Below are 19,312 nucleotides of genomic sequence, written 5' to 3' on the forward strand. Positions count from 1 at the left end.
TAATCATCCCTCACTATCTGTGGTGATGGATTCTGGGACCAGTGCAGATACCACAAGCCATGGTTGCCCATGTCTGTAAAATGACATAATATTTGCAAATTACCATTTGCATTTTCTAGTATACTCCAAATTATATCTAGATTATTTAAAATATCTAATAAGATGTAAATAGTATGCAAACAGTTGTATGCTGTATTGTTTAGAAAATATTGAGAAAAAATAAATGTGTTTATGTCCAGTACAGATACAAATATTTTACATATAACAGCATGGTTGTTTCAGTCCATGGATAGAGTGCCCCACAGAAATGGAAAATCAACTGCATATGTGTATTTCTAAAATGCAAAGGGGAAATGGCAACTTTATTTTTTAATAAATAAAAGCAACAACATGAGGCTGCATTGTTGATTGTTTGGAACTTGCATACCTAAACAGTGTTTATTGCATTTGATCCTATCTTGAAACGGAAATCTTTTTAGCACTAACAATGTTAAGGTGATGGAATTACTTTACTGTCATAAAATTACCAAATGGAAACTGGAAACAAAAGAAATTGCCTGTTTCAGGGTTGTAGGAAATTAACAACAAAAATAAAGTGTTTCTAATCTTCATATCCTCAAGAAAAGAGAAGTACAAATAAAATTATGAGAACACTTTCCAAAAATAATATCACTTTGTATTAATGAATGTTATTGAAGATAACATAATATTACATGAAAATTGGTTTTAACATATTTTTAGTTTGATTGTTATATTTGATTGTTATATGGAGAAGTTTAGTTTAGGTACTAGGTAATTTAAACAAATCATTCTAATGAGCCCAGAGAGAAAAATTTATAAAAATATTTTTAATAGTATTTTTAGGTTCCAGAGAGCTCTTGAGTCTTTGAAGAATTGGGATTTCAAACCTTTGAAAAAGTGCTCTGGAGAAAACCAATTGAACCTGGGATATGAAGCCTGATAAGAGCATGAAAAATGAATAAGCAGATCTTTTGACCATGCCCAGGAATGTAAATAATAATATTAATTTTAAAAACCTGTTGCCCATTATCTCTCAGGGATGAAGATACCTAATAAGTACTGTATTCACAGGTACTATAGCTCAGCCTGAAATAATTTCAATCATTGATTAGATCAAGATGACCTGGACCCAACAGTGCAATTAGTCCATCCAGAGTATGATAAATTATCTTTGAAAGAAGATAACATCACCCTCAGACTGAGTTAGCTTTCAAAGTTTTTCACATAATATTTTTGTACTTGTCAAAAGTATGTGGGTATACCATGACTGGGGATATTTTGACCCAAACTAAGGGAAATAGCAGACGTTTGAAATAAATGCATTGAAGATTCACATGACAAGAATAACAGAGAGAGAGGGTTAAAAAGCCTATTGTTTATGTGTTCAAACACATGGTTGAGAATTCCAGATACCTGAAAACCTATAAAGACAGTATCCTTAAGTTAATCATTTTCAAACTGAAAACTTTTTGCACAGTGAAAATTCTTGTTAGAAGATAAAAAAGAAAAGTTAAAGATGAAGAGAAATTATTTGCAAATCACACATTAAACAAAGGACTTTTTTTAGAATATATAAAGAACTCTCAAAACTCACTGTTATCACAGATAATTAAAAAATTATGTGCATAGAGAAATGTACACAGATGTTCATAGCAGCATAATTCATAGTAGCAGATTACTGAAAATCATGCAACTGGATTTCAGAAGGTGAATATTCAAATAAACTATATTTCCATTGTATAGCCAAATACTATTCATCAATAAAAAAGAAAAAAGTATTGACACATATAATAACTAACATAAAGGCACAGTACTTAGGGAAAAATCAATGTCACTCCCCCCAAAAACTGTTTATTATATCATTCTTCACAAGACACAAATATTGAGATGATTGCCCCATGATAGAGAAAAGGGTATGTGAACATACAGGAGTAACATGATAGAGTTCCTTAGAGGAGATAAAATGATTCTGAAGTTGATCTTGGATGTAGAGGCATGAATTTAGGCAGGGAATAAATTGTCTGTAGACATACACATTAATGTAAAAAATGTTGAAAACTAAGATCTTAATTTAATAGTACTTAGTAATGATGAATATGATATTTTCATATTAAGATTTTATCCTCAATCTTTTATTGAGGTAGAAAGTTTTTCAATAATATGTAGCACACTTACTTTGTGCAAAACATTAAAATCTAAATTTTTACTTTGCTAAATTAAATAGATTATTTCCAAAAAAAACCCCACAAAATGCTTAGGAGCACATTTTAATGTTTTATAAATGCATATGAATGTTGTATGCTGTAAGCCATTGCTTTTTTTGTATAATTTAGTTGATATAAAGTGGGTGTGATTGCAATGTAATGTGTATATTTTTAGCATTTAATAGGACTGGCTCAGTTGGTGAAAAATGATTTGTGAACCAGAGGACTGATTTAAAAATATCTAGCCTATTTCCAGAGTTCTCTTTGTCATTTAGATTACTTTCTCCTCAAATAAGATATAATTTTCTAGTACAGTTGTCATAGAATTCTACTTTAGTGCTTTTACTATGCAGAGCTTATCCAAATGTTGCAGCTGGAAATTTTTAATGAACTCATGGTTAATGCTGCTCACCCTGACACAATTTCTGTAAACAGAATTCCCTTTTCATCATAAATGTGGGAAAAGAATCCTCGAATATTTTAAATTCGGTAGATTAAATCATCCTGTCCAGAATCCCTTTAAACATGGGTATGGAGGTGTCCCATTTAAGTTTTAAAAACTTTGTGTACACAATGCATGCATGAATAGTTTTTTTACTTTTTCCAAACATTACAATATAACTTTCAAACATTTGAAACACTCTAAATTCAGTTTTTAGTACAACAAATTATCATTCAAAATCTTAACAGATTTTGTAAACTGTAACAACTATTTAACAACAATAACATCAGACCTTTAAAATAGAACTGAAAAAAAAACATAAATACAGAAAGAAAATACACCTCAAAAGCAAAGATTTTTAGAAAATTGACAGATGTGGTGATATTTTAATTAATAAATGTAAACTTGAATTTCTGTTTTAGAGAATTAAATAATAATGTGTAAATTAAGCTACATTTGTAATAATTTTTAAAATTGGTTCTTCAAAGGAAAAGCTCAAAGCACTATGAATGACAATGCTGATTTTTAATGCCATCAAAAGGAAAGCCAATTTGAAAGAAAAATATAAAAAATAGTGACATGGTGAACATGAAATGTAATTCGGAACAAAAAGGTCCAAATTTAAAGAGTACACATAAAAGAATGCCCTTTGTGAAAAAAATTAATTGAAAAAAAAGTAGAATGCACTATTCTTTGTTCACCATTGTCAGATTAACATCACCTGCCTCTGTTACTAAAAATCTTATGGTATTTTCTCTTGCTGCTGAAACTTTTTCCTCAATTCATTCCATCACTTGAGAGAAGCTCAATGATTGTGAATGACCATTGAGTATTTTCACTTTTTTAGCACTTCATATTCTTTATTGTAGTCCTCATTCTTCTAATGCTATTGAAATCAATTGTGGCCATTTTGAGAGCTCCTATTGTCCCCAAACAAAGCCAAAAGAACCTTTCAAAAGCTGAAAGAAATCTTGCTTCTTCGTCCTAAAAGTCTTCCCTCTGCTCTCCTTTTACTGAATATTCTATCCCTCCCCTTTCCATAGTCAAAAAACAAAAGATTCTTTGATGCCCTTAGGCTCCCTAGAAGGGAAAAGTAAAGAGATACCTTTCACCTGACAAAGCAGAGAGGAAGCACAGTTGATGCCCCAGGTCAGAAAGTGGATTGTTTGTGTGTGTGTGTGTGTGTGTGTGTGTAAACCCATATTTCCTTTATTAAACCATGGATTCCTTTCTCCCTCTCTTCCTTCCTTATTTTTTTTCTTTTTCCAATGGATTGAGCCGAAGGGTACTCTTTTGACACGGGGTCTCCATAAATTCCAATGACAGGCCTCCAACTTGGAATCCTCCCAACTGAGCTACTGGAATTATGGGTGTATGCTGCAGCACCTGGCCATTAATTTCTGTTGCTCGCATTTTTCAATAGAACTTTGACTACTGATTATATTAAGAATGTAGAAATAAAAATACTATCCATCCAGCCCAATATTTGTTTCACTGTCAATTTATTTGATAGAAATAATCTGTCAATATGTGAATTAGAGCAAAATATGGGACATGTATATTGCATTTCAAGTTGACACTTACTGTGGTCCAGCTGACTTGCTGACCTAGGTCTGTAAAATACAGTGTTATAATAGAGGAAGCTGCAACACTTTGAATAGTGATGTCATCCCTCAAAAAAGGTCCACCTAAAATGAAAAGAACAAGAAAATACTATTTAAATACAATTTGAAAATAAAGATAAATATTTTCTTAATTTGAAACCAATGACTGCAAAGAAATTTGTATAGAAAGTAAAATGCATAATAATCTTTCAAACTGAAAATAATGAACAATACATTTTATAAAATAAATGTATAGCAACTTTTAAAAAATCTAGTATTAGAACCTAGTCAAATAAGATACAAGATTTTTTATGCAGTTTAATTTTAGACATTAATAAACCTAAATCTCAACTATTCTCTAAATGATTTTTTATAAGGAAAATTAGATGCGGGTAGATGAATTCCAATGATCACTAAAAAGCATGAAAAGAGTGGCATGATTTATCTTTTTAAAGATCACTCTGGATCTGTGTGGAAAATGAGAAGGGGAACAAAGAAGATTATTAGAGAGTCACTGAAAACTGATCAAGCAACAGATGATGTTCATTTGGATTAAGGTGGTAACTGATGGAATTATTGATGAATTATTAATTCCTGATATATTTTGATCACAGATCATGTTAAACTTGCTGATGAAATGGTTGAGAGGAGAGGATTCAGTGAGATAAAACAGTTCTTATATTTTTGGTTGAGTACTTAAGTGTATTATTATCTCATTAAATTACACGAAGAAGACTGAGAACAGAGCAGGATTTGGGAGTGCAAATTGAGAGTTCTATAAGCATATGTTACATTTGTGATATTTGTTATTCAAGAAATAGTTGTCAAGTAACCAGCTCAATGGATATCTCAGAAGATACTTGAAAGTTATTAACATTTAAAGCCACAGAGTTTGACTGGATGGTTTAAAAATTTAGTTTGAGGGCTGGAGGTGTGGCTCAAGGGGTAATAACCCCCTCACCTGGCAAGCTGGAGGCACTGGGTTTGATCCTCAGCACCACATTAAAAATAAATAAATAAATAAAGATGTTGTGTCCACTAAAAACTGAAAAATAAATATTAAAAAAATTCTCTCTCTCTGTCTCTTCTCTCTCTTTTAAAAAAAAAGACTTAAAAAAATTTAGTTTGAAAATAATAGAGTAAAAACAGACTGAACTGTTTTTACTCTACCTTTTTTTTTTACTCTATTTTTACTCTATTTTTTACTCTTTATTTTGTTTTTACTCTATTGTTTTTACTCCAGCTCTGCAGGTTTCAGAAACAAAGAGAGGAAGATACCCTAAAAGTTACTGAGAAGGACACTCACAAAATAGGATAGAACCCATGTCTCAGAAGGAGTAAACATTCTATTCATAAAAATTAACACCAGACAAGTCTGAAATACATGTACTAAAGATATGTATGTAAATTTTTTAGCATTGTTTATAATAATAAAAATTGAAAAAAAGCTTAAATATTCCTTAAAGAGATGAGATTAATGTATTTTTAATTCATAACAATGTATATTATGGGGGAAGAAAAATTAGTGGAGTCACATGTACTAAATAGATAAATCTTGTGGGTATAATGCTGATATAATTGCTATTATTTATATCATGTTTTATAGTGCAACTTGATTTGTAATATCCCTCTTATGAAAAGTTGTCATTCCATTTTCTTTTTTTGAAAGAAGCAGAAAAATGTTAATTTTAGTTTACCATGAGGTGATTTTCAGAATTTCAAATGCTTATTTATATCCATAATCAGGGTTATTTAAAATAAGTTAAAATATATAGTTCTTGTGTATTACACTTAAAGATGGTAATATGATACATCCAATTTTAGTAGCCAGAAAAATTATTTATTTTTATTTGTTCATTTCTATTTTTATATTTGTGAGAGTTATAAAATTTGTATTGATAATTTTGAACCCTGACAACTTGACATATGGAGAAAAATAATATTAGTCTCAAAAATGACAATCTATTTTGAAATGATAGTTTTTACTTGAAAATATAGTATTCCAATTTTATTAAATTTTTTATTAATATAGTTCTAAATATATTGGGGTTCCTTTTGATATAATGACACAAGCATGTTATATTAATTCAGTACCTAGTACTTCTCCTTTCTGTTTCCTCCTCCCTCCCCCTGTTCCTTTCATTCTACTCTACTGGTCTTTTTTTCCTATTTATTTATAGTTGTTTTTTTTAAATAATGCATTATAAACATACATAGAAATGGAATTTACTGTGATATATTCATATATGTACATAGGATAGTTTGGGCAGTTTCATTCCACTGTTCTTCCCTTTCCCATGCTTCCTCCCTCCCCCTCAATCCCCTTCTTCTACTCCACTGTGTTCTCATCTATTTTTATGTGATTCTCCCTCCTCTTATTTTCCCCTTTGTTTTGCTCTAGCTTCCCCATATGAAATTACACATTCCACCCTTACTTATTTCACATAGCATGACATTCTCCAGTTCCATCCATTTACTGTCAATTTCACTCTTCTTCATGGTTGAGTAAAACTCCACCATGTTATGGACCACATTTTCTTTATCCATTCATCAATTGACAGGCACCTGGGCTTGATTCATAACTTGAATAACCCGAGAATTAAAATGGAAATAGTAATAATACTCTGGGTACTTTAATGAGAACCATTTTACAGTTACATTTCAAAAATCTGCTTTAAATGTATACACACATACACACATGCATATACACATAAAATTGGTATTACCTTGAAAATGTGAATGTAGCTCAGATTTGTGCTAAGAAGATATAGGTGTTAGGCAGGTTTTTAATACATAGCTATAAGATTCTTGTCCTTTTTCTTATTCCTGGGATTGTGACTGTGATAATCATTGCTTTTTTACTAAATCGTGTTACTTGGCTTTTAGCACAAATTCAATCAGAACCCCGCAAGAACTCAACCGGAACTCCAAAGGAGCCTGCACCTGAGGCAGCAGGATCCGCCCTAATCCTGGAGCCACCTAATCCCTGAGCAGGGTCACCTTTCAACCCAAAATGCTATGCGTCATTCCTACTTGGCTATGGCTCTCAGCACTCCACATTCATATTATTCCCAGTATAACTCTGTATTTTCTTCATAGACAGTTGATATGTACTTCTCCACCTCAAATATAAGCTAATGACTTGCTTTGACTAACAGAATGTGAGGCAAGAGATCATTTACCACTTCCAAATCTGGGTCTCAAGAATTTTTGAGTGGATCTGCTTATTGTTTATATTTCTGTTTCCACCATGTGAAAAAGCACAGAATTTCCTGCCAAAGGATGACAATCATATAGCACATGACCACATAATTGAAGCCATGCTACAAGAGTCATTAACAGCTAAACACAGCTGCAAAAATTAATATAGTTAACTTCAGCTAAGTAGAGTGTGGTTCAGCAGAACCAGTAAGCTAAATAAATGTTTACCATTTTAACCATAAAAATCAAAGCTTGCCAATTCATAATAGCTAAGCTGTGGAACCGACCTAGGTGTCCTTCAAGAGATGAATGGATAAACAAAATGAGGTACATATACACAAAGGAATATTACTAAGCCATAAAGAAGAATAGACTCACAATAGGCTGTTGCGGTGGGGAGAGGGAGGAACACAGTTTCACCCAATTGGTCAGGGGGAATGTGGGAAGGGAAGGAGGATGAGAATAGGAGAGACAATAGAATATATATACCATAACTTCCCTATGTTCATATATGAATATATGACCAGTGTAACTCCACATCATGTACAACTACAAGAATGGGAAGTTATACTCCATATATATATGATATGTCAAAATACATTCTCCTATCATGAATAACTAAAAAGAACAAAATAATTGAAAAACAATCAAAGTCTGCTAAATCTTGTTGACACTTCAGAGATGTCCCTTTATGAAGATTTTGTATAAGTCTCTCATTTCATATGAGGTTATTGCTCATAAAGCAATTAATTCTGGTAAATGTATTCTGTGAATAAACATACTTAATTTTTCTGACTCTGTTTTGTTTTAGTAGTACTGTGTATTTCCTTTATAATATAATTACTTATTAATATGATTAGTGAAGAACTCATAGCATGCAACAGTCATTATGTATGCTTCATAAAGATAACTTTATAGAACACTTAAAATGATTTATGTATTTTATTAGTTCTACCTTACAAAAGAAGATCTGTAGATAGGTAACTATAAAAGTCAAGGTTAATATTCTAAAGTTACCTAAATAAACGTTTTATTTTGCAACAATACTCTAATCTTTCAGTTAATTAAGTGACTCTTTTATCAAATACATTATCATGTTCCTATCCAAGGACTTATCAAACACTTATACCATGCTCAGATCAAATCCCAGTACACTCAATCAGGTAAATAAATGTAAGAAAAAAGCAAAAAGTTGGATTAACAATTCTAATTCCCTTATACTATCCTTCACATTCAAGTTACATTTCACATTGACATCTTCAGCTGTCTTGGAGAACATTCTGTATATTAGAGTCAACATCAGAAAACAGTATAACTGTTACATTTCATGTATTGTACTAGGATCTGTGGAGGCAGATATAAAGCAGATGATGATGTTGTTTTCTTAAACTCTAGGCAAGTGAGAATTTTACTTGAATATCTAAGCAAGAATGATTCAGAGATTATCAAGAGTGTCACTTTTAAGAATGTCATGGATTCCTGTGTGTTTAATATAAAGGTCTCATAGAAATAGGTCATGTTTAAAAAAATATCTATGAGAAAAAACATCTTTGAGACATACAAGGAAATCTGCATTTGTCTTTATATGCCAGAAATAGCTGAGAGTAGAGAACCTGAGTGTCAGCAAAAGCCTTAGAAAAACTTCAATATATTATTTAATGGAAATATTAAAAATTGTAATTACTCAAATGTCTCTTGTAGATTTAATATTAAGGACTTTGTCTACCCTTACAATGTCTCCCACAAAATAAATAAATAAATAAATAAGCAAATTAATTAATCATTACCACAGCTTTCATTAAAATTCAAAATTCCTAATTTAAAAACAAGTTGATTCAAAGTCAATAATGATGATGCTTAAGTAAGACCCATTTTTAAATGTATTTATTGAAATATCCCCTGAGAGAAACAGTTTAAAATTCTGAGAAATTTTAACACTGAATATAATATTTCTCCTCCTAGTTCACTAATTTTGCCTCTCATTACTTCACTTTTCCTACTTTCTGATTCCAAAAAGAAAAACAAACAAACAAAAATATTCAAGGAGTTAAGCATTATGTCCAATAATATTTCAAAGAACAATAAAATGAGAGCGTATAGCTGTTAACACTTTGGAGACAGAAAAAAAATTTAATTTAGATCCTGTTTCTAATACTCAGAAATGGTGAATATGTGAGAAACATCTTTTCGAGACTAATATTCCTCATCTATAAAAGTGAAACACTTGGTGAAAAGATGTAATATTTCCATATACACACTAAGTAATAAATATGAGACCCTGATGGTAGAAAACTGATTCTAAATTAAATAAATGGATCAGTGAAAATTCTTTCTTACCATATTCTAGCTGTAGTCCAACTCTAGAAGGGCACCACTTGGGACCTATTCAACAAAAATTAACAGGTAATTATCAAAAAAATAAATAAAGAAAACCAAACAGATTAAAAATCTAACAGCTTCCATTGAAGCACAGATTGCATCTTGGAAATTGAATAAAATGGTTACACTATGTGAAAAATGAAAATAGTAGCTACCTTTGACAGAGCGCTGACCAGCAGCGGTGGTGAGTGAGTAGAAAAAATTATGAGGAGAGCTTTCAGTTGGCAATTTTCTACTTTTTAATCTTGATACTGGTTCCATAGGTGTGCTTAGGTTACAGACATGTGCCAATATGTGTGGCCTAAGATTGATGCACTTTATGTAATAACAGAAGCCATCCAGAGCCAGGCTAAGGTGGTCCTTCTTCCTGCCACAGAACATGTAACCCACTGTACAAAAATTAAAGTCTAGAATGATTAGTGAGGAACAAAAGACAAAAAGTCAGAAAAGATAGTTTTAAAGGGAACTTGGAGCTTCTGACAGGTCCAGCCCATATAGATGCAGGAGCTGAACAATTAGAAAATAGCTCCCATTGGCAGGTCACACCCATCTCTGAGAGGCTGTGTGGCTACAGCAGGTCACCCCCTCCCCTATGCTCTGTGGGACCAGGAAGAACTTGAATAGGGTCACATGCGTTTGGGTGGTCTTAGCCAGAGGAAATTTCCAGTGGAAGTTCCCATACACCAGATTCTCCTATTCACTAGGCTGCGATGCCGATATAAACCACACACAGCCCATGGATGGCTCTTGACAATGTAAATTGTTATTCAATAAAGAACTTAAACATATTTATTTAATCTTGGAGACCTTTGGTCTCATTTGAAATTTGTCTAATTTAGTACTTGAAAATGGGTTATTTTCTCTATAGGAGTAGGACTCTCTATCAGAATATGTATTAACAACTTCTAATATCATGATTGTATTGATCACCAAAGAAATATCATTTTAATATGTTATCTTTATTCCAACATTAAGAATAAATACAATAATGCTATCTGTACAGAATCATCAAAACAACTTTCTTATACACAGCCATTATGAAAAGTTGATTCACAATTAGTATTTGATTTTTTAATATAAATTCTATAACATTATTTTAAAATCTCTATTGAAAATTCACTTGACTTTGAGATCCAATGTTAAACAAATTTTTCCATTGTATAATAAATTAAAAAGAAGTATTTCTTCAAAGAAATGTTCCACAATTATAATCTTTACTTTCAAAACAATACCTTTTAAGTGTCAGCAAGAGTGATGATAATAGACTGTAAAAATCAATTCTCCCTGAATTTACATTTTATACATGGAAGTTGTCATGGAAAAGTAACCCATATGGCAAAAATTACAACCACAAGTTTTATGCTACTTAGAATTATTTCTAAACAAAATTTTGGAATAACATGACAAATAGTAAGGCATATTTAACTTTGTCATTTATTGTTTAGAAAATATTTATAAAAATACACTTTGTTTTTGTTTTCTGTTTGGGTTTACTAATATAATGCTAATATTTGTTGTTTTGTAATATATATTAGTATCATTGGATCAAAAATATTTTAAAATAAATTTGTTACAGTGCAAATCTGCTGTTAAAGAAAATGTGATACCAATTAATGCAACAAATAACAGTTTTAATTGCGTTTGTTAGCAAACTATGGGTATTGAACAAAAAGTAAACTTTTCAGATTTCATTTATATTTGACCAACACTAATTGAATACTTATAATGGGTATATACAAGTTGTCAAGTTTCATCTATTTTAATAATATCCAGTTTAAGACATCATTTTCCATAGTATTCTATAACACTTTTATGGTGGAAATACCAAACAAAACTATCATTGTAGATAATTGAAACTGTCTATGAACTAGATGAATAGCTACTTGGGTTTCTTGTTGGGATGAGGTGGATTAGACTGAAGAAAGTGAAGGAGAAAAGATAATTTATAAAACATAAAAGACATATTACATAAGGGTTCTAGTATGACTGAATAGTTTAAAAGGTTATTTGTAGTGCTGTTTACATTGAAATTGGACAACTGGCTCACAGATAAATGATAACTATACCAAGTACTTCCAATGATATGGCAGGTTCTTATATCATTGTAGGTATTGAACTTGATTTGTATAATTGCTACCATATTGTAACTTTAGAGTTCTTTTAATGATAATTGGAAGATAATTGATCTTTAGTTATTAAATTAACTAAGTAATGAAATAAGTAATGTCTTGCTATAATTCACATATATTTATTTTAGTAAGGTTGTTATATCCAATAAGCCATTTATAGGCAATTAATATTTGTAAAAGGAAATATAGTACCTACAGCATTGTATGTTTTTTAAAAGATAAAGAATGTGAAAAAATATATGTAGATGGATATATAATTAGAAATTTACACAAAAGAAATATTTATATTTTAGGATCATATCAGGAATAAAATAGAAAGTAAAAACAAGTATGTACACAAAGACTTAGAATCTGTGTCAGTGTCTTAATGACATTCACTGTATAAAAATGAACAAAGGATAACAGTTTATGAGCAAGTGCTGATGATAAATACTGGAGCCACCATGGTGCATCTCAAGTTTAATGAATCCTTTATCTTACCAAAAGAAATGTCATTAATAACATTTTAAATAAACATAGATAGGAGACTTTTAAAATTATACAAGAGATATGTTTAAAAAATCTCTTTAGTTATTAAATGAACTTCATTTAACCTAACTTCAAAAATTGACCCAAAATAAGTGGATGTGTAACTGAAAACCAGATATGAGCCTGATAGCTGTCAAGGGCATTTCAAATGATACCCTGATTCATAATCATCTTGCAAGGTAAGGAAATTAGAGCAAAGGATGAGCAAATTAAGGGTTGACCATGAGGTGAAAAAAATAAAGTGATTTTCCAGAAAATAAATGGTAACAGCCTTCTTGTACTTAAATCTAATGAAAGGAGCTCCAATTTTACACCTACTTTTTGACTCAACATTTTAAAGGAAAGATAGCAGGCAAGAAAACATCAATAGAAAATGTCAAACATGATGACTGGGCTTGAAATGTGCCTTTTCATGTGATGATTCTGAAGTATTCATATGATGTATCTAAAGAAGAGATTTTTGAAGAAAATCAAGATAATTTTTTAAAAGCAAAAAAATGTTAAATGAAATAAAGATAGTCTTATTCAAAAGAATAGCATTAGGGTTATTTGGGAAGAAAGAAAGTTTTTGTGCAAGGTAAGAATTTCCTAAAAGACACAAATAGTTAACATTGGTTTTCTCTCATAGATATGTGTAATATATGTATTTAAAGGATAGCATAGCATATATTCCTACATTTGTTGAGAAAGTGAAATGAAGAACTCTTAAAATAAATATCACTTTAAAAATACTCTTATTCCATATTATTTAAAAATAATACTGTGAAATTTTTTTTTCATTTTTTTTAGTCAGTAGGACATTAATATGTTAGTGACAGAGTTTGTGTTTCTGAAAAAAAGGAACTGTTTTCTGTCTCGTCTTCAAAAAAACAAAAAAACTAAAAAAGTTAAATGCAAACCAGCACCAATAAAACATGTATTATTTTGCTGACCTTAGAAAGAAAAAGCATCTGCTAGAAAGTTTAGTATTACAAACTGCTCAACTAAGAAAGACAAGGTGCTATAACACTGTATAATCAGCAATTGCAGAACAGGATTTCTGTGGAAGTATAAAGAAATTGGCTCTAAAAAATGCAAAATTTTAAAGCTTCATAAACAAATACTCATAATTATGAAATTACAAGGTGATGAAAAGAGGTATAAAACAAATTCATATCTCAGAACAATTCAAGGCACTAAATAAGAATTGTGTGGGAGGAAAAGAAGAACATAGAGTGAAACTGAACCATTTATCTTCACTAAAGTTTATAGTCATTTTATTCATCTAATTACTCACTATCATCTAAGGAAATATCAAGACTGATTGCTATGCCTATATGCCATTTCCTTTGGACATCATCAGCTATTCAAGTCTCCCAGAGCATGCATTAGCACAATGGCACTTTTCCTTTTTATTTTGCACAACCGCACTGATCAGACCTGATTGTCCACTTCTCGAGGCCTTTTCATACTTTTTCAATGTACTTTAAACTACTCCTGGTCCAATATCTGTTATAAACTTCTAAATATCAAATTACATTCAATATTCTTTTCTGTAATATAAAAGTTCTTTTAATATTCTTCAAACAGTTTTTATTACTCATGAAAAACCCACTCAATTGTGTATTAGAACGTGTTTTAGGACTCTTCTTCCTATCAAATCTTGCCCCAAACATTTGCTTTCATTCTCCCTGTGGAATGCATATCACTAGAACTTGATGTCTAATATCATTCTTGTTGCTATCTCTTATGGTCTTTTACATCAAATGGTTGATGACTTAAGTTCAGAACATCCTCTTTGCCACTACTTATATATCAATGTTTGATTTCAGCATCTTTTTCAATTTCTGTCCTGTAGATCTAGATACTCAAATCCAGTCTTTGATCTGCCATTCTTTCCCAGAGTCTTACACTAACAAGTCCAACCACTCCAAATACAAATTTTGAACATCTTTCTCCTCATTATTATCATCCTTCATTCCTGTTTACTTATGCTGATATTTTTGTCTCAAATATTCTTCAATTATTCAAGGAATGCCCAGAAATTATTTTCACTATGAAAAACTTTTCAGTTCTTCAAAATTTCACACTATTCAAGGTTAAATTCTAGAATTGTTACCTAAAATCACACCCTGACAAAAAGGGTTTTCTACTTTGCCTTACTTTCCTTCTGTCTTACTAATTGGCAACCCTGACTCTGGTTAAGCTCAACTGTTCCATCTCTGAATTAATGAACAACTTCCACATGGAAGACATACATGACACTACAAGACATAGCAAATCCCAGGATTATCATGCAGTTATATTTCCTCTCATGTTGTTTTTGATCTTTCTCTCTGAAATTATTTTATATTTCATTAAGATGTTTAAGGTCCATCTCTCACTATTGTACAAGCTCTATGAGAACAGGCACTCTTGAAGATTTTGATCACCAGCATATGGTAGTTAGAAGATTGTCTGACATAGAAATGGGTGATTTTATGAGATTTCAATAAACATCCAGGCTTCTTTTAAAGAACAGGAAAAAGTCATATACATACCATAATTTTACTTTAATTTGAGGTTAATTATTTGTAGTAAATAATTTCCCTATCTCTTCAGAAAATGATTTTCCAGTTGTCATATATATACCATAGGGAAATAACTTTTGTGATTCATACTTTAGTCATCTATTTATCAAAGTAAAAGTAAATATGATGGATAGCAGAGTTATCTCACTATTTGGGATACTGTGAGATTAAATGAGATAAAGTGCAAATTATCAAAACATAGTAGGAGCTCATTAAAGTATATCAACAACAGTAAAAATTTATTATTTGTATTTTTTATATTTTTGTTTGCATTTCTACTAAAACATAATATATATAATTTGAAATTTCTTTTTGAAAAATCATACTGTGAAAATAATAGGGATAATAAATAGAATTAAGAGAAAATAAAATCTTTACATCTCTGAATTATGATCAATAAAAATAATAGTAATAGTCATAATAAAAATACCAGCACCATTTAAAAGGTTCAAAATAAAATAATACTTCAAAAACATAAATTTTTAATCTTTAAAAAAAAGTGTGAATGGGTAAAGGAAATATATGTAAAAAATATTTTCCACTGCTAAAATTAACAAACAAGTGTAAAATAGATAAAAAATATTTTCAAGCCAGAGGAAATGTTGGAATGAAATCTGGTAAGAAATGTATCTCATAATACAGTGTTTGTTACTAGTTTATATCTTCATCTGTTTGTGTTGCTTAGTTGGTGTTCAGTTACTGTTAGTTCATGTAAAAAAAATGATACCATGCTAACAAATATGGGTATCAAAATTATAAATTTCACATTATATTGATTCTGTAATCCTATTTATCAATTATATGCAAGCTACTTACTGTTATAGGAAATAAAAACAAACACTATAAACAGTCCAAATCAGGTGTACAACAGGAAATAAATCAAAGAACCATCTCTTACCCAACTCCAAATCAAATTATCTGTTAAGTGTTTTGTTTGTTTGTTTGTTTGTTGTTTTTTTGTTTTTTGTTTTGGACTGCCACCAATATAAGTATGTGTGGACATGTGCTCAGGGACACACACACACACACACACACACAAAGTTTACTTAACATATTCTTTCCAAGCAAATTCAGCATTTTACTGAGGGCCCACACAGAACAAAAAAGCTTAGAAATTTTATTCAGGTAATTAGCTAAATGTTGTTAAATGGAAAATAATTAAAATAATTCCATGTCACAAATTATTTAATAGCTGTTTCAGGTCACAAAAGTATGTTTTGTTTACAGAATGTTCCAGAAGATTTTTGATAAATAAATCTTTCAGGATATTACTATCAATTATGAATTATCAATTATCTTTAACAGCCATAGATTTTAAAAAGTAGGGAGTAAACAAAATGTCATGGTTTGTGCAGAGAAAATTATCCTTCCCAGCTGCAGAAAAATATCTTTCCCAAAGCCTGGGAACATAAATCTTGGAAGACAATACATCTCCCTTAATTCTAGTGGATAAAAAGACATACTCTATCCCTAAATACAATGCTCCATGCATAAGTATTTCTGGAATGTATGAGTGAATGCATTGTAAACCAATTACCATTAACAACTGGGATGGAAAAAATGTATCAAAATCATAAGGAAACATCCAGGTGTATAACATTATAACAACAATATCACCAATATATGTGTATGTGTATATATATATAACCCATGTATGTGTATATATACACATATATTTATATATAATCTGTATTACATTTTGCTATAAGTTTCTCTATCTCTATATACCTACAACAGTACAGTTTTGGAGATATATATATATATACTTTTTAAACAATTTTTAATATAAGAATTTGAAATTTGAGATTGTAAGTGTGGTATGAGAAATTGTGTCCTAACAGAAGAGAAACAAATGTAGAGCATTTTATATAAATAATGTGAAAAAGGAAGTATCTTTAGTTTATTTGATTCAGATTGGAAATTAGACTGAGGTGAAAGACTTGATAATTGTCTACTATTTAATTTGCAAACATTTGTGGTGAATTTTGGAAATGGTGCATGCAGTTTCAAGTGTAATTTAAAACATGGCTCTTAGTTAAAAAGTTATGGATTTGAGGTTTTGAATAAAACTACATAGCAAATGCACAAGAACAATCATGGTGTTCAATAACAAGTAACTGGTGGGCTGGGGATATAGCTCAGCTGGTAAAGTGCTTGCCTTGCATGCAAAAGGCCCTGGGTTTGATTCCCAGCACCATTAAAAAAAAAAAAAAAAGAATAACTGGTAAAAGAAAATAGGAATTACAATCTAAAAATACCCAAGAAGTTCTATTTTCCACATCGTTTGTTTTTATTGTCCTAAAATAGTGACATTCATTATTTTACACACCAAGACTGAGATAGTCCTTAAAGAAGACAAAGATGTTCCAAGTCACAAACAGATTCCAGTTAAAGTCCTCTTGAGGGGGCCTCAGTCATTTCAGTGTCCTAACAGCCAGTGAGAAGGAGTGAGGCCCACCGATGAATTCAGAATCCTCATGATGCCAACAGGCACTAGAACAAACATCAAAATCTGTCTCCCCAGCTTCTTGGGGAAGCAGGGGCTGAGGTTTACAGTAATGGTTAATTTGATGTGTATGTGTTAGGAACTGCCCAGTTCACTCCTAAATATCACTTCAGGGTATGTCTTTGGAAATGACACACAGAATAGACTAGCATATGAATCAGTAGACTGAGAGGAGAACAGACTGTCACCAGCATGCTCGCGCATCATCCAATCTTCTTAGGGCCCACACAGAACAAAAAAGCTTTGAAAAGGCAAATTTGCTCTCAACTTGAGGAGGGCATACATCTCTCCTTCACTCAAACCCTGACACTTCTAGTTCTTGAACATTTATATTTGTAGCTGAATTACCGCATTTTTTGGGGGGGAGGGGCTCTACCAGTTCTTAAGTCTGGGTTTGTATTAGAACTATCCTTCTTGCTTTCATACATCTCCAGATTGTTGAAGGAAGACAGCAGATCATAGGACTTCTTCAAAAATCACATGAGCCAATCCTTCATGATAATGTCCCTCTACATTCATTTCTCTGTATCTATATCCTAGTAGTGCTATTTCTATGGAAAAATCACAAATGATGTAGACTCTATATAGGGACCCTGTGAGCTAGTAGGTGTGAAATAACTTTTTCCATAGGCCCTGGCATTGACATAATTCTGACAAGGCCCTGGGACTATGATAAAGTATAACACAGCTCCTGAAATTTTCTCACACAGCTGACACTGATTGGGAAAACTGCCAGTGCAGATCAAGTTCAAATTCCAGCTGAGTGCCTCTCAAAGTCACTCTCAAGAGATCTTCTCTAGTTTGAGCCCTTTTCTTAAATAATAAGACAGTACATTCCTGCCCTTCTAAAGCCTATATATCTTGTGTGAATTTTCTGATTTTTTAAGCTTAGCAATGTAGCACAGACTTTTCCCACATGGGCTTTACACCGGATGACTTTCTCATATATAGACTTGTCATTGAAGAAAAATGTGCAGTTGCAGCTGATTGTTTTTATTTTCACTGCATTTTAAGTTCTTTTCCCCCAATATAAAAGTTATCCCTGTGCCCCTCTGCACTAGATGTTTCTATGTGGCTTTCACATAATGAGGTGCATAGTGCTGAAGTACTGTCTGCAAGTTCCTCCCAGTCTCCTGCACATGAAAGACTTATCTCACATATAGTCTCTGAAGTCTTCCCAAACTGGAGACCTTGCCCCTATTCTTTCTGAAGTATTTCTCTTCTCTCCACTGTGTTGTTCACCATGCTGGTGAAAATTTCTTTGATCTTTAAACTCTACAATGTACTAACTCCTGCAGTTTCTGCCTAGGGTGTGTCCCCTTATGCAGAAGGGGGATGAAAAAAATCTTCTAAAGCAGAACATGTGTCTCACAAGAATGAGCCTTTGGGACCATGCACCTTCACTCAAACCCTGACACTTCAAACCCTGACACTAGATAATACTGTCTGGTGACACACAAAAAATTCCAGATCAGAAAGAAGCCTCCTCATCCTCCACTTTATGTCAGCAATTCAAGAAAGCTACAATGCAACATTGTCCAGATCTTTGAGACACATTAAGGATCTCCCATTTCTTCTGAAAATAGTACATGGCCACATCATCTAAAGGCACGTTTTATATCCCATTGTCTCCTTTGCATTTCTACTCTTATATGTTTTAGTTATTATTATTTAGTTTTTATTATTTAGTTATTATTATTATTATTATAACCCCTTTATTGAAGATGGATGGAGATAAATAATAACATT

At 31.5% G+C, this 19,312-nt stretch overlaps 1 protein-coding gene across 3 annotated transcripts in view; it reads right to left on the reverse strand.

Annotated features, from left to right (window-relative positions):
- The window catches only part of Tecrl (trans-2,3-enoyl-CoA reductase like), a 99,714-nt gene that overhangs the window by 44,564 nt on the left and 35,838 nt on the right, over positions 1-19,312 (reverse strand). For 2 of the 3 annotated variants that reach the window (XM_048784577.1, XM_015482145.2), the window contains exons 3-4: positions 9,810-9,854; positions 4,252-4,355 (exon numbers count right to left, since the gene is read on the reverse strand). In XM_048784577.1, the coding sequence (XP_048640534.1) occupies positions 4,252-4,355; positions 9,810-9,854 (149 nt within the window). The remainder of the gene's footprint in view (positions 1-4,251; positions 4,356-9,809; positions 9,855-19,312) is intronic. The other variant, XM_048784576.1, reaches the window with a different exon arrangement.

Source organism: Marmota marmota, unplaced genomic scaffold (assembly GCF_001458135.2).
Source record: "Marmota marmota marmota unplaced genomic scaffold, marMar, whole genome shotgun sequence".
NCBI lineage: Eukaryota > Metazoa > Chordata > Mammalia > Rodentia > Sciuridae > Marmota > Marmota marmota.